The sequence below is a fragment of the Dermacentor variabilis genome, chromosome 4 (assembly GCF_050947875.1).
Source record: "Dermacentor variabilis isolate Ectoservices chromosome 4, ASM5094787v1, whole genome shotgun sequence".
NCBI classification, from domain to species: Eukaryota; Metazoa; Arthropoda; class Arachnida; order Ixodida; family Ixodidae; genus Dermacentor; species Dermacentor variabilis.
Window position 1 is genome coordinate 172,713,433 of NC_134571.1, and position 17,076 is coordinate 172,730,508.

General features: G+C 45.0%; 1 protein-coding gene across 1 annotated transcript in view; it reads right to left on the bottom strand.

The window, feature by feature from the left end:
- Positions 1–7,477: 7,477 nt before the first annotated feature.
- Positions 7,478–17,076, bottom strand: part of LOC142578426 (uncharacterized) — an 86,876-nt gene continuing 77,277 nt past the window's right edge. Inside the window, exon 4 of the mRNA XM_075687813.1 lies at positions 7,478–7,563. Within this exon, the coding sequence (XP_075543928.1) occupies positions 7,558–7,563 (6 nt within the window). The 3' untranslated portion in view covers positions 7,478–7,557. The remainder of the gene's footprint in view (positions 7,564–17,076) is intronic.

The following is a 17,076-nucleotide window of genomic DNA, read 5'->3' on the forward strand; positions in this document are numbered from 1 at the left end:
TGGAATTGTATTTGAGTGTTTCTTTTATGTTTGCTATTTTCTTCTACTTATTTTTTAGCCTTCTTTAGTTCCATTAAACGTTTGTGTGTGTGTTCGAAACGAACCGCTTTGTCCTCAACTGGGTTCTCGGAGGCTCCGCCTAAGAGAACCATCAGAACCTTTTGAGTGCACGAACCTTTGTCCCCATATTAGGGTCATGTTAGGCTCTTGGCTTCGCGTTCCGCTGCCCGCTCTTCTCGCGCCCGCACTTCCTGCTCGGTCAACCATGCCCTCAACTCCGCGCCTTCTAGCCCCATGCGCTCGGCTAAGGCTAAAAGGTCTCGTGTGCTAGCAGCCGTAGTTCCTAGCCTTTAGGAAAAAAATCCAAACGAACGGCTTTGTCCTGTCGCGGATGCCAATTTGTGATGACCCTAATATGGGGACAAAGGTTTGTGCACTCGAAGGTTCTGATGGTTCTCTTAGGCGGAGCCTCCGAGAACCAAATTGAGGACAAAGCCGTTCGTTCCGAACACACACACAAACGTCTGTATGGAACTAAAGAAGGCTAAAAAATAAATAAAAGAAAATAGCAAACAAAAGAAATACTCAAATACACATCCAGACACACATTTGGGGCTAGTACGGAGCTAAGTAGTGCGCGAGTCCGGGCTTGCCACGGCGGCAGGGACACACAACGGTCTCGACGCGGCGACAAGCTGACGAAAGGAGTGGCGCCGGTCTCACCAAAGGTCGTGGTGTACGTTCGTTGACCGGGCGACCGGAACTGGCCAGCTCTGTCTCCGAGAAGTAAAGCAGGCGGCTCGGTGGTACGAGCAGACGGCGGCGGCGTTCTGGCCGGGCAGCTGGGTGTAGAGCTCGGGCCCGTAGCCCGACTGCTCTTGTCCTGCCCACCGGCACAGAAGCTCGAACGCCGGCCTCGGGCAGCAGGTGGCACGAAAGACGGAGGCGGCGTTCCGGCCGGGCAGCTGGCGTAGAACTCGGGCCCGTATCCAGACTGTTCTCGTGATGCCCACGGGCGCAGAAGCTCACCGGCCTTGAGGAGCTGGCGGCACGCTCAGGTAGACGGGCGACGCACAGGAACAGGTTGGCAGGAGGCCCCGGTCGGGTGAAGCCCTGGTGGCTCGGGTCCGGAACACGACGGCCCGTCTTCAACGCCTGCTCCGGTGGTTGACCTCCTCCTGCCGTCGCTTCCTGGGACTCTCCTGGCGTCTCCCTAGCGTCTCCTCTGCGTCTCCTTGCGTGTCCTCTCTTCTGCCAGCATACCACGCTTTTTCTCCTCATCTGGCCAATTTGGCATTCTCGGATCGTCTTCCTGACACCCCGTGGTCTTTTCTAATTGGTTTGCTTTTCTTTTTGTTGTTTTTCATGCGCCGCGCGTTCTCGAGCGGGACGCTCTTCGGCGTCGTTGTTTTCCTTCTTCCAGCATAGAATCCGCCTCGGCGCGCGTGCACTGATTGTCATCTGCTCCTGACCGTCCCGATCGCCGCACCATGTCGCGCACCATACATCACAAAGACACGTGGCCGCCAGTGGGGCTGGAACCCACTTCTCGCATGACCCTTGTGGTGCGCTCACAAATTGAGCCACAGCGCCACTCTTTTCTCGTCCGCTTTCTAATGGTACTAATGTTTATCTGCAAAGAACTAAAGCTGCGAGTGTTAGCCACAGCCACACCTCAAGGCCTTGAGGGTGGGTGTTCTCCATCCACTGCAGACACCTGCATTAACTTGTTTTTACAGCCACTTTCACTTCGTATAATTTACCAATCTTTTATTTCAATTATAAGTACATGTAATTTCGCCTATGCTGTCATTGGTGTTCTTGTGGGCTTCTTATGATATGACTAATAAATATCGGACCCTTTGTTTGCTTTCTTCACGTTCAATCTGATGTAAATAATTTTCGTATGACCATACTCGTAATTTATTGCCATCGAGAAAAAGAATAATTACCTGTGGCGCAGCAGTAAGACTCCATGTTCAAAAGTATTTAGTCGTAAAGTTAAATAGTCCTAAGAAGCCCTCTGTTAGCTTTTGTTTTAAATATAGATAAATACCTACTGGACAGTTATACTACAGGACGTCTTTCTACAGACGTTATACCACAGAACGTCACACTGGACGTCGCAAGATACGATAAACTGAAATTTCCTGTGTATTTCTACTAGGTGGCACAAAAGAAAGAGCATTCTGTAAGAAGTATGATTCTAAGTTGTTCACAGGTAATTTTGTTGTGGAGGCTTGCATCATGCATCATGGAATGCCTCATGCCATGCGTAATGATGCTACCGAGCCTATGGCAGTCACTGTTACTCAAGTCGCAAGTTTGGTGACTTTGCTGCAGTATGTCAGCAGAGAGCTCGTGAACATGGCTAATAAAACTGTAGATACAGTGCATCCTGAAGTCACTCGCCTTGTTAGTATCACGGTGCAATATGTGAATGCGTTGAAACTGAAGATGCGGAGTGGTACTTCTCAATTTATAGTTATTGTGGAAACATTTCACATATTCCAACAGTAGAAGGGAAATGGTGAAAGCAATGATATCGCTAGTCTGGCAGATGAAATAGGAATGGAGTACGAGGCAAAGATTCCCAAATAAATTTGGAAAGAAATGGGCACGTAGTCAGGGATGCTAGACTTGGCCAATTGTTTTCACTCGCCTTGGCGGCTTAGCAGCAGTGGTGTTGCGCTGCTAAGCATGAGATCACGGGATGGAATCCAGACCGCGGCTTCCGCATTTCGATGGGCGCGAAATGCAATGAAACACGCGTGTCCCGTGCAATAGAGGCAGCTTTAGGAACCCCAGGTGGTAAAATATATCCGGGGTCCCTCACTACGGCATGCCTCATAATCAAATAGTGGTTTCGGCACGTAAGGATATAGAATTCAATGCACTTGTTTTTCTTTCTTAATTTTGTGCAATACCGACGCTTTCAGCACCTTCCTATATTTGCCGATTTCTGTTGAGGTAAATATAAAAAAAACATGGTATTCTTGACTTCTGAAGACACGAAAACCTTACTACGTTGTAATGCTCGAGCGAATTTATCGACAAAATGTTGTTGTAGATTGATTCAATTTGGCAAGGCCATGATTGACCCACGATACCAAAACATTGGGTCAGAAATGCCGTTACAAGTGGTTGTATTCTAGGCAATAGACTGTTCTCTGGAACACGCTGTCATGTTATTTCCCACATTCTCGAGTGTACAGAAAGTGCTATAGGAAATAGTTGGAGAATTGTGCTGAAGAACAAATGTCGTTCTTTAGTACATCAGTAAGGTAAATGGGTGAATGAGTAAAGCCTTTATTCTAAAGAAGGGGACGGCTCTAGGATGCTGTTTGAGATTAGGTGGGAATTGAATATGGGTTCCCGGATTGTTGGCTCAAGCACAGCTTCATCTCAGTCTTTGATCGTTCGCTTTGTGCTAATCAAAACTAAAATTGTCTTGCAAGCTATTTCAATGTCTAGTGCTTTTGTTACTCATTATTGCTTCAAGAAAACATAGCTGGCTGTTTCGCTTGTACAACGATGTCAGAATATTTTTACTGTGCTTTATTCGAATATATATAGTTTGGAAAGTATTAAACGTTTTCGAAGTGGTCAGTTTTATTTAAAAAACAAACAATTATTCTGCTGCCCTGTCCGACGTGGTTGTAAACCACCTTACAAGTCTGCAGCTAGAAGTGCTAGGCACGCGAGTACAAGTACTTAGCGGTTATAGAGGTACCGTATTATTTACTGAAATTGGAGGAATAGAACAGATCAGCTAAGCAACTGTAGGAGTGGAAATGACCTACTGCTCACTATTAAAAGAAGGTAAAAGGTGTGCCATCACGGTGATGTCCACTATCCAGAATTCGGTCCGAATGTTTTAAGAGTGCAGGAAAAGCATGAAAGGCCACTTGAGCCATCGATGTAGCATCACAGTCCCTCTTGCCCCCGTAAAAAGACGACTTAAAGCGAGTTAGACTCGAAAAACAGAGCGGGTTCCGGGAACCCTCTATAACGGAGTATCTGCTTGTCCCATATTTAACTCCCTCTTCCAGAATAAATGGACCCCCTTTTAGAAGAGCTGAATACCTCCCCCCGACAGAACTTTAATGCTCCACCACAAGGGAGTGCTAGTACTCTCTCCCCACAAGGGTAATAGCACTGCCCTAAAACGTCTGTACTTCTTCAAACCTAGCACTTTTACTCCTCCTAATCAAACGTTTCCACTCCCCCTAACATAGTGCTTGTACTCCTGATATAGACATTGTGCTTCAGAACAGTCCTGGAACTCTTTCTAACAGTGGCAAAGCAATCGCGATGCAGAGCAATGGTCACGTTAAAAAGTATTCGCACTACATTCACGTTGGAAATATCGGATTCCTTCATATGCAGCCCCTGCAATTATGCTTGGTGAATTGAATGTAATCTGTAGTCACAGTTGCTCAAATAAAACATTTTCTTCCACAAAAGAGCGAAATCTTTATTGATCAGTCACAAGACAACCAAAATACATTTATAAACATGCTGGCACACACATAAAATTATATTACAATGATATCCATGACCTTTACAACGCAACTTATTAATAAATTTTCTTAAGTTTCATCAGCAATAAAGTGTAGAAATATCCTTTATTAGCTATTGGGTTCATCTTCTCAAAATAATAATTGATCAGTCACAAGACAGCCTAAATAATATTTTTATAAACATTCTGGCCCACACATCAAATCAGGTTACACTGATATCCGTGCCCTTTACAACACAACTTATTATTAAATTCTGTTAAGTTTCTTCAGCATTAATGTAAAAATATCGTTCATTTCGAATAGGCTCCATCTCCTCAAAAAAAAGTATTTAATGGAAAGTTCAACATAGAACAAAGGTGCGGAAACTCACAAAGTATTGACACTAGCATGGAAGAGAAATATGCGCCACATTACCTCCCAAAAAACGCATTTCTAGCACGAAATGCATGCACTTACAAGGCAGAGGTTACGAGATGAGCTGCTAAGCACGAGGCCGGTAAGGCAGATAAATTCTGCAAGAAACCTTTTCTCGTGCCATATTCCAAGACGACAGCTCATTTGATAATGTCCTGTACAATGTAGAATGTTTCTGACGGAGAGTACAGTGTATTAAGAAATGTGTCGCAGATTGTGGTGTGAGGCCGCTACTCTAGTTTTCGTTACAAATATTTCACATAAAGTTATTCCTATATGGGCTGCACCCCTTTCTTTCTAAGCGTGCGTCTTGTCGGGGTTTCACATCAATATTTCGCTCGGCCTCAAAGCGGTATAGATGCGTATTATATTTCCTATTCGGTTGGCATCCTCAGGAAGATAGTTTGCTAGTACTGTTGCAATCGATCCATTGATCAAAGCTCCTTCGGACTTGCCGAGGTGAGTCAGAACTCTACGAACAAAATTAGCACTCTAGAAAGGCACCAGCCTATACCATCTATATGTTGGTGCCATTGTACATTTGACCACGCCACATTTTAATATCATTTTCATGAACGTTGCCGACAATTGGGCTGCCGGCCACTCTTAGCACGGTAGCTCTTGTCTAGAGCATGAAATGCAAGAGAGTATTAGTTGCGATGACAAAAAGTAAAGGAAGAGGAAAAACCCCAAGTGTTCCAGTTGAGAGCAAATAGAATGAAATCCATCAGTATGGAGAAAGAATGTAGCACAGCAGTTATACAGGGCGACTGGCACTAATCGACCCAAGTACATTTTCTTAAACAAGAAAATAGAAAGATATCATCCTTGCATACCCCATCATATTGTTCATAGAAATCACGACGCGAAGACAGGTCTTTGACACCAGAAGTGCATAGATCATCACAAAGTTAATCCTTTTCTAAGAAACTCATGTGCACATGACGCACGCTGCGTTGCTTATCTGAAGATCTCATCGACGTCAGTGCCTTCAATGAGTAGCTAGCCTTTCATACTCATATGTACTAGCAATTTTTAATTATGGCGCCGCTGAGAAAAAAATATAAAAATTGCAGTTTACACAGAAAGGTGCCGCTTCTATGGCGATAGGAATGAATGACTGAATGAACGTTTATCCATACACCTTGGTATATGGATAAACGAAGGCGATAGATATATGGAAACACACGAAAAGCCATAACAATAAAGGAGAAGAAAAATGCGGCCATAATGAAGCACAGAGCGCTATGGGGATACAATAGGTACGAGGTCCTCCGAGGTATGTGGAAAGTCGTAATGGTTTCTGGACTTACTTTTGGAAATGCGGTTGTTTGCTTTAAGTCAGAAGTACAATCAGGACTCGACGGGAACCAAAGGTCAGTGGGTCGCCTCGCATCGGGCGCTCACGGGAAGTCTACAAATGAAGACGTGCAGGGTGACATGGGCTGGACTAGCTCAACAGTATTAGTTGGAGCAAACATTCGTTCGCTAAATAAACAAGTAAACACACTGCCATGCGCGCTCATGAGAATACGAAGGGACCTGACCGGATGACCGCGAACACTCGGTACCAGAACGCCAGCTTGGTGAAATGCACAGGCAGAGGCCAGGGAGCGTAGCCTGCTGCCTTTTGCTTCAACATGTCTCAGAAATTTAATGTAATGCAACTCCTAGTACTTTGCGCCCGGTAAGATAGCACATGAAGGCACCATTACTATGCGCTTGTCTCACCTTTGCAAACGCCGCATATTAAGGGAAATATGCAAGGTGTAAAGGGCGTGTATGTTCTCAGCAGTGTGAACAGCCTTGCGCACCAACGACTGAGATAGTGAAGCAGTCGAGCACTCCCCTGGCATCCCTAGCGCGCCCTCGATAACGTTGTTGCGCACCAAACACGACCTGCACCCGATCGGTCACGCTACCTATAACGTTGAGTGTGCGTCAAGCCATGGTCCTTCTGAGCTAACTCTTGCAGAATTCCCCTCGCACCCACAACATTCGGCGTGCGGAGACAGATGGCATCTTGTCGTACTTGGACTTTACATGGACATCTCGGTGACTGCGGAAGTTTACCTGAATTGCCCTATAATTCATATCGCAACAGAAAAAGAAAGAGAATGCTATGCAGGTCCCACGCACTGTGAGTCAGCAAGGTAATATGGCGCACTACGTCGTGAAACGCACTGATAATTCCGTTTACGAACCCATCCCTCAGAACCGTCGTAGAAGCTGCAGGGAACGCCGCACACTTATTGAGCAATAAAACATGCTGCAGCATAAAACACAGCTGCCATGGTGGCTTAACGACTTAAGCGTGGTTCTGCTAAACACGAGGTATTGGATAACAAGTACCAGCCATAACAGGGGCGGTTAGATGAAGGTGTGATGCAACATTGCTCGTGTATCCTGCATTGGGTGCATGTTAAAGAAGCCCAGGCGGTCAAAATTTCTCGCGAGTCGGCCAATATGACACGCATCATAATTATATCATGATTTTCGCACATGACTTCTGAGCAGTTTGTTTTTATTAGCATGAGATGGTCGTGCCAAAACTTGTTGAAACCCGTACCGCGTATTTCATCCCGTCACTTGTCTTCATTGTCAGCTAGAGATGTGGGCGCTACCTCTGAAAAAAAGAATACAACATTTAATACTGCGAATGTTGCGTGCTCAACGGCACTGCATACGTAAGAGTGCGACGTTCTGCCTACTGCTTAGGTGCAGAACCTAACACAAACTGTTCTTGATACGTACGTCACCGCAGCGTACGCATGCATGCTATGCTTTCAGTCGTAAGTGTGGGGAAGAAGGGGGAGGGGGGTTCTTGCTTACTGATGTCGTAGTTTGCTCGGGACAGATAGGAACTCTTCGTTTTCGCGAAATGGTGGCTAGTGTGCCGTAATCTGACAAGGAATATCTTCAATATGGCGTAGCAGGTTTACGTGGGCTCATGTACGTGGTCACTCCTATATACAAAAATCCCTTACGTGACGTGCGCTGCTCGGTTCCGCAAGCCATACGATCTCTAAATGATCTCCCAAAACTCTGATATGTCTACCGCTGCGAGTTACCCTAACTTATCCGTATTGGGTACCTCTGTTTCTAAAGTCTCTTTGCAACCGTTATCGTGAGTGATCACGGAGATAGCGCTACCTAAAGGTGTCACAATGTTGATGATGGTAAACAATATCACTTATTTTGAGCCATTCTGATCGTTATCATTGCGGTGATTATTATTATTACTATAATTTCTGAAAGTCATGAGCCATTCCACTCTGTGAAGGTGGATGACCAGTGAAGCTTTTAATACATGACACAGAAGTGACAGAATTTTGAACAAAGATACCAACATATTTCTAATCGTGATCGGTGGTCGTTGAGACGACAGATATGCACACACGTTCTCGTATCACCTCGTTAATAATGGGTCCCTCACCAAAGACAATGAATGACTCATACCCCCTTCAGCTATCTTTGAAATCAAAGCAAGAAAAATAACAAAAAATGCGGCTTTCTTTTTAAGACGATAAAAATTCTACGCTAGAATGATGAGCGGTAACGCTGCCAGTTGTAGAAGAAGACCACGACGGTCGAGCGCTGATGGTGATGGTGGCAGTACTTTTCTCTTTTCGATGAAGTGCTCAAACCCCCTAAATGGATACTGAACAAAAATATGAAAAATTAAGGGAAGAATTGAAATTCAACTCGGAAGACGCGACTGATCCAATACGCAGTGATTATTTCACATATTTTTAAAGGGGCTGTCTGTGTTGACAAGGCCGTAGTAGCTTTCCCTAGTTTCCTCAGTGAACTACGTAAGGCAGCTTGTGATTATTTGGTTAAAATATGGGCCGGTTACGCGTAATGGGTACGAAAGGTTTACTGTACACGTACTAGAACGGCCTAATAAGTATCCTATGTGTGCAAGCCACACGAAACCGCGAACTTGGAGTTCTATAGGAACGCAGCAGAAGATAACCGGCAGCTCTGCGATAACTATGAAAACCAGTGGGAACATGTGTGGTGAAAATAGGCGAAGAATTACGCAATTCTCCATTCTAATATTACATAGAGGCATACCCCCACACACGCGCACGCGTCCACACACGCACACACACACACACACACACACACACACACACACACACACACACACACACACACACACACACACACACACACACACACACACACACACACACACACATATATATATATATATATATATATATATATACACACATTAAAAGAAAAAAAACAAAGTGAAACTTATGGAATACGTTCTTTACTGACATTACGCCCAGTCCTCTGGCCTGAACGTTAGTACACAACATATACCACAACGGTCATTTCTTTTTCTTTTTCGAATGCTACACCTGCCGGTCGGGCGCGCAGCCCTTCGTATGCTCTGATTGTGTTCATAGCTACGGCAAAAAATTTTTAACACCCTACTCCTGCATAACACCGCATATCAATTATGATAATACCATCAAGTATGTCCGCCCAAACTCATCACGGATGTCAGAATTATATATATATATATATATATATATATATATATATATATATATATATATATATATATATATATATACGAGAAATAAAGGGGTTAACCGAGGGGCCCGATCATCAGAAGCCAAGAAACACTGACACCAAGGACAGCCTAGTGGAAATTACTTGTGCTTAATAAATGAAATAATGGAACAACAAATTAATGGAAATGAAAGTGGATGAAGAAATAACTTGGCGCAGTTGGGAACCGAACCCACAACCTTCGCATTTCGCGTGCGATGCTCTACCAATTGAGCAACCGCGGCGCTGTTTTCTCATCCACTTTCTTGGGTATTTATGTGTCCTAGTAAAACCCTGGGAGTGTTAGCCAGCGCCGCCACTTACAGACCTTGACGGCGGACGTGGAACGTCCTTCTTGCCGCAGGCGTCACGAGATCGTGATCTTTTCGGGTGAAGGCAACTGGGCAATACACCCACATATGCTACCTAAAGGCATCAATGTTGCCGGATTCGAATCCGGCAACATTGGATTTTGGATGTTGCCGGATTCTGGATGTTGCCTCCCCTTATACTGAAATTCCCCCCGAGGACGGTATGCGATCAGTCATCAAGGCTTACAATGGCTCCCCTTTTGAGAAATGTGTTGATAGCATTACTTTAGCAATCTACCAAAACTCTCCTTGCATCTTGCACATTTTTGAATTTTACTGCGTACACTTTGTAGAAGTGAGCGGTACTTCAATGAGGACCAACATAGATACTGAATACGGTGATATATTTGTGGGAGATCTAGAAAAAAATTTCTTTCAACGCGAGAAGTTACGCCACACTACTATAAACACCACATTGATCAGATCTTTCTCATCTGGCACCATGGACAGGCGGAACTTTGGCTTTGATTACGGAATTTAACAGGGTTGATCCATCCATCCCGTTTTCGCACTCATACTCACTCTTTTCTATTTGTTTTCTGGATGTCACTGTATCCATCTGCGGTAACAAACTAGCTACTACACTATATAAGAAACCACAGACGTTCACCGCTACCTTCATTATCAAAGTTGCCATGAAACAAACTTTAAAACAACCATAGCCTATAATCAAGGACTTTGTTTCGAGAGACTGTATTCCGAATACTCCGATTTTATTAACGGCGACCGCCTCCATGATGACCTCCTAATGTAGAAGTATCCGCTCCTAATAGTGAATGACACGATTAAGCGAGCCAATGCAGGAGACCACAGGGCGCTTCTCAGGCTGGACGAGCGCGTTGAGCAACGGAAGCATACTAATTTAGTTTTCGCAAACCCTGAATGGATTCGAAACGTTGATATCATCCTTAAGGAACGTCGTAACATTCTCATGCAGAGCAATCGCCTCAGTGTCGCATTTCCGGAGCCGCCACACGCAGTTTACCGACGATCAGAAAATTGACGCTACATCTAAAACAACAAGACCTATGCACATAGATTGTCATCTTTGTAAAATCACTGTGCAAGGTTTGCGCTCTCATGACGACTACGATAAGTGTTATGAGCATGTGTTAAATTTTAGTCTGAAGAAAAAAGGAGACTTTGACTGTTAAAAAATATGGCGTTTTACGTGCCACAACCACTTTCTGGTTATGAAGCACGTCGTAGTGCAGGACTCCAGCAATTTCAACCACCTGGGGTGCATGACATGCGCCTAAATCTAAGTACACGAGCATTTTCGCATTTCAGCTCCATAGAAATGTGGCCGCCGTGGCTGGGATTCGATCCCGCGACATTGACTGTGACACGACCAATGTAATCTATATGCTAGAATGCTCAGCGTGCAAACTACAGTACATTACATAACGGAAACAGCATTTAGACTAAGTTTCGACAATCGTAGATTGCATGCCCTCGGCCTTCTTAATTCTCCACCATCCACACATGCCAATATCCCGTGCACCTTTTGACGAGCTAACCGTGACTATACTTGTATCCGCTATCAAATCGCTCCCCGAAAGGGAGGTTCACTAATAATTTCCATCCATAATTGGGTGACGTGGTTCCTGGGATTACCGAGAACCCGGCAACATTGACCTTTTTGTTCGCGAAACAGAGAATCGGATACATGGTTCCTTCAGACTAAGCAGCTCGTGCTTAATCGCATCGTTTGGGCCACGTCGCCAGCTGTTCGCACGCCCGACACACACGCGCGCGATTTGGCCCAAAGAATTTTCTGGTTGCTGATCTGTCATTCATCGTATTTAATGTACGATGAGTGATGTTCTTTATGAAACATTTGTTGTAACTTGTGAAAACTTGTACAAACACCTTATTTTCTAAGCTCTCTTCGAAACCCTGCCTTTGTTACATTTCTTGCTGTACGAACCTGCTGTTACAAGTGTCCCTTCCCGTCCTGCGGTTTTACCACGTACGACCTTTCTATTGTTGACTGATGAAGGGTGCAGTCACCTTACAGTGAAAATATCTCTTCTGTCATCTGTTTTTTCCCCATGTGTCACCTTTGCAGGAACAGTGGTTTAGTACATAGTGTTGCCCCAAGAGCTTGTAACGACCGTCTTGTCATGCATTCTTATTTATTTTTATTTTGAAATACGACGTCATCTTTTCTGTAAACCCTATTTTTGATGTTTTAGTGTTGCTGTGCAAACCTGCTATAGCCATCTAGTCGCGTTCTTTTTTTCTTTTTGACATGCACTGTCGATACCTCACGAGTTCAAACTCCTCATTGCAACAATGTGTGCTGGCAGTGGAGAAGCGCGTAGAGGCGCTTCCTATGGCACGTAACAATTACAGCAAACCCCTTACCGCTTCATGTATTCCCTGACGCAGGCCAGACCCAGGTCGAAACGTAGGAAATAAAGCATCATGTTTTTCGTACGTGCATCCTCAACCTACAAGTGGCTGTTCAAATACCGGATTCTGGCAGAAGCTATCAAATATGGCATTTTACAAACGACTTTCTGATTATGAGGCACGCCGTAGTGGGGGACTCCGGAAATTTGGTTCGCCAGCGGTTCCTTAAGGTGCACCTAAACCTAAGTACACAGGCCTTTTTCCATTTCGCTCTTGTCCAAGGTTCGACCCCGCGGCCTCAGTTCTTAGCAGTGCAACACCATAGCCACTAAGGAACCAAGGCGAGTCACGGCAGACTCTGACTTTATGCATAATTTTCGTTGTTTGTGTTTATGTTTGTGTATTCGTGTATTGTATGCTTGCAAATGCGTGTGCATAAAATGGAAGTTCGGAAAGACCTTGAAATGTCTCATAAGCTTTAGTGGTGGCCAAGTTTCCAACGGGCCAGTCAAATGCGGCTAAATATTTAATATATATGTGTCGTCTCAGGTAACTGAAGTTCCTTTGAAACTGCATGAAAAAGCTTTGCAAGAAATCTAGCGGTGATTCTGGAGTGAAACATAAGGCTGCGTCCTCTTTTATTATGCATTACATTTGCCTGCTCCCGTAACGAACTTGGGGCATCGTGTTGCAGCGCGAGTTTATTTTGAAGCCTTGATGCGGTGAACATGCAAGTCACTTAAGAAAGCTTCCAAATGCTCGTCCCTGGAAACGTGGCGTGGCACAGGTTTCAATTTAAAAGGAGTACGGCTTTTAATAGCGCCCTGCGATGAGGTATCTGAACGTGGGAAAACCCACATGTATATTCGTTTATTCGAGACAGAACAGACGAGTTTTATGCTGCAAACTTCGACGGCGAAGGTGATGGTTGCTTTTTAAAATCTTGATTATCGAAACGACGAGGTGCTTGGAGGTAGTCAGAACATACAGCTGCCTCCAAGCTACTCCGTAACAAATGTAATAATAGGATCAAGTGTTCTCAGGCAATGATGCATTTTTATTATGTCTTACTAGAGTTCGCCAAGCGCAAGAACATGCGTGCGCCTGGGTATACGGTGTGCAACCCCGACTTCTGCGAGCGCGGCATCCGAAGTTTCGCAATTTGGCCATGAAGTGCGCTCCTCGGCACTGCACCATTGTTGGCGTAAACCAGACGTTCGGTGCCAATTGCAATAACTCAAAATAGTTCAGCGATGCTATTGGTTCTGCACTCACTGTGACAATAGGAGGATCTAATATCGCACAAGTCCATCTTATCATTGGCTTCTTTTCAAGGCGAAAAAAGGAGTCGCTCTGATGTGCTACCATACTGTCTGTTACGGTATTCCCAGTATATGCACAGGTGTTATCATTCCCGAGCCTGTGTTGAGTGCAGAACGTTGCATCGTTACCAAGCGCAGTGCACGAATTCTTTTTGTCGAAGCATTGGCTTCGGGGACAGTGCTTCGGCAGCCACTGTTATTCCCTGCGGTTACAAGTTTTCGTCTGTCTGTGAACTTCGACTTGTCAAGGCCCTTCAAGACCGCCAACACAGAAGAAAGCATCACACAATAGGCGCCTACTACACCAGCTGTTACGGTTGCATTTATGCAGTAGGCGTCCTGGTTAGAGTCATAGACGCCTCAGAGGGCAGAAAGGAAGGAATGGAAACGATCACAGTGCAGAAACATATATGCAAACATAAAAAGATCAGTGCCTTCACTGTTTGAAGAAGGATGACCAGCGAGGCTTTGAATGTGGGCTCCTTAATGGCTAACTGAACCTCCGCCGCAGGTCTGCGCGGTACTGCACTATCTTCGAGATCGCGCGATCTATGGGGGAGTGCTAAACGCCTAACTCACCTCCTCCGGGGGTCATACCGGTATTGCACTATCTTTGGCATCGGCCCACGTATGAAAATTCATTGGTCTATGTCTACTGAGACGACATCCACCAGAACCTAGCCTAAAACAGCTTTTCTTTAAAAAGTGAAAGTACACGAACACAGCGTAGGCGGGCAAGCAAGACCAGGTGTCCCTGAAACGCGTTATGACTAGTGCTTGCAAATATCCGTCAGACCGACTATCCGATTCAACCGCAGGGAATTAAATTCGATCTCGAAAGCTGCTTATCAGGTTATCCTGATTTGAAGAAACGGATATTGAGAGCGTCCAGTTTAACTAGCTGTTTAACTAGGATTTCCCGCTCAACCTAATCCAAGCGCCGGCTATTTAAGACCAAGCGCGAATCAATTTTATCCAGCTGCCACAAGTTTAATCCCATAGCGATGTAATTTACTCTTGGCGCAACATATATTAATCGTAACTTCAGTGAATTTAATTGACAGTAATTTATTTTAATCGAAAAGTGATCTAAGGTGAAAGGTAATTGAATGGTAATATTTGAAAGGCGAAAGGTGAATTTAATTGAAAGATGATCTAGAAAGTTAAAAATAATGACAAAATGTCATATTTAGCTCCGACCAAACAAAACCGACGAGCTTTCTTGAGAGGCGTTTTTATGTGACACCAAAAATGCCTTTCCCGTGCGGTACATCATCGATATAGTGCACTGTGGTGGACGTTAAACTACTGCCATGAACAGGTCATAAAAAACGTAGGTATTTCATGGCTTTGCTGACATGCATTGAAACAAAGAGGCATCAAGCAACAAACTGTTGATCTCTAAAGCTGTTAAAACAGGCTGAAAAGTGCGTCACGTGACATCTAATCATTTTGTTTTCTACAAGCGCCTTTGACGCTACAAGTGTCGTTGGGCTTTGTTGCCGGGGTTGCCGGAATGCGCAGGCACCCAGATCAGTTCCACATGGCGGGGCGGGTATGTGAATGGCAAGCGGAGGATGCGCAAAGCTGTCACGTGGACTCGTCCTCTTGCAAAATTTGGGAGTGCGGTTTTTGAATCGGCAAGGACGCACTGGACATCGGAGAACATGAGGGCAAGCGCGATGGCCGCTTCTTCCGAGGATTCCGGGGCGGAGGCCTCACGAAGGTGGGGAGTTTCGATGGCTTGGAGTGTATTGTCAGCGAATGCAACCGCCACGTCTCCGACCGTGCAGGCATCTTCCCCCCCTATGACGTTACCTTCAGAAACATAGTGTTTGTGGAGAGCTTTTGCATGGGCTTTGCGGCGGGCCGAATGATAGGTGGCATGGGTGCTCCGAGAGAGGGGTTTTCCTATGAGCGGAGTGTGTATGGGGCGGGGTGTGGTAAGTTTTTGGGGTTGGCTACTGGTACGACGGAAATTCTCTAGCCATATACAGCTTCGCTGTAAAAAATATTATTGTTGTTATGGTGCTCAAGAAAATAATAACCGGTGACAAAAAGTTAAGCTCCACTTAACGTTACCGCTTCAGAACGCATGCCACAAATATGGTAAGGTTCATGCATTCAATTCTCACACCAAAGTCATCCAGGAAAGCATTAATATCGTCGACTTTAACTAAGCGCCAAATTGCCTCCCACTTTTTTTCGCTATGTCAGTTACGTGTACCCTCCAGGTGAATTCTCGCCGCCACCGTTGGCGTCGCTGTGATGTTCCTTATAAAATACAAGTACGTCACTGCTCTGCTGGAGTACAGCAAAGTGACAATATTTGTTTGACAGACTAATTCATATAAAGCAATTAGGCAGACAGCACGGAACCTAGACTTGCGACGCAGTTAGCGAAAAACACCTCAGCCATTCTGGCAAATTTAACTTGAGCTAATGACTCGTACTGGGAGATGTTTGCGAGACTTTCTGTGAGTCCCCAATTATTGTAGCCGATTTCGGTAGTCTAAAGGCGCGCTCGAAAGTCGGGGTGTAGCGATGCAGTTAGGGAAAAGCAGTTTCGCCATGTGACGCAGTCAGTTTCGCGTGTACAGAATCTTACTGCAAAAAGTTCGTGATGCTTTCTTTGATGCCTAGTATTATCGTAATATTTTTGTTACTTTCTGTAATACTTTCGAGGCACGCTAGATACGCAGGTCGTTTTGGCAGAGTTTCCGAAAAGCAGCTCGGCCGTGTGACGCAGTTTTCTTTGCGGGAATTGAATCTTAGTGGGACAAGTTCGGGACGCTTTCTGTGATCCCTAACATGATTGTAATTAATGTCGTTACATTTTGGGATAATTTTGAGGCGCCCTCACCGCGCCTGTCATGAGGAATCAAAGAGCAGGTCGGCCATGGTGACAAAGTTTCGCGTATACTGAACCTCAGTCGGAGAAGCTTGTTACGCTTTTTATGGCCCCGCAACAACATATACCTTATTTTGGCTTGCCTATGCTTGCATGCCTTTTTGCCTGTACCTATGCTTGCCAAAAACACGAAGAGCGATTGCCAAGAGTGATAACACGCGAGTGTGTTACTTGCGCCGGCAGAGCGCGCAAGAGTTCTGCCGCAAGGGTCTTGCGCAAGAGCGCGCAAGAGCGCGCAGGAACGTGGCCAATAGATATGACGTGGATAGAGTTTTCTAGGCCCCGCAAGTTGTCTATAATGTGCCCTATGAAAAATACGAAACTTGAACAGGGTGGCAAAAAAGAAAAGATGATTGCGGCATTAGACATGTGTCCTTTTTTGTGCCTTGTAACACTGGTATAGTTTATCAGATTCCTCTCAAGTGCGGGAAGACTTACATTGGACGGAACGCCAGGTGCATTAATATTCGACCAGAAGAACACAAACATTTACTTAACAACCCTAATGCTTCACATCTAGCGTCACATCGTTTCAATTGCGGTTGTAAACCTTTATTTGAAGACACAAAAGTTCTTTCAAGACACAAATGCCAAACCACACAGGA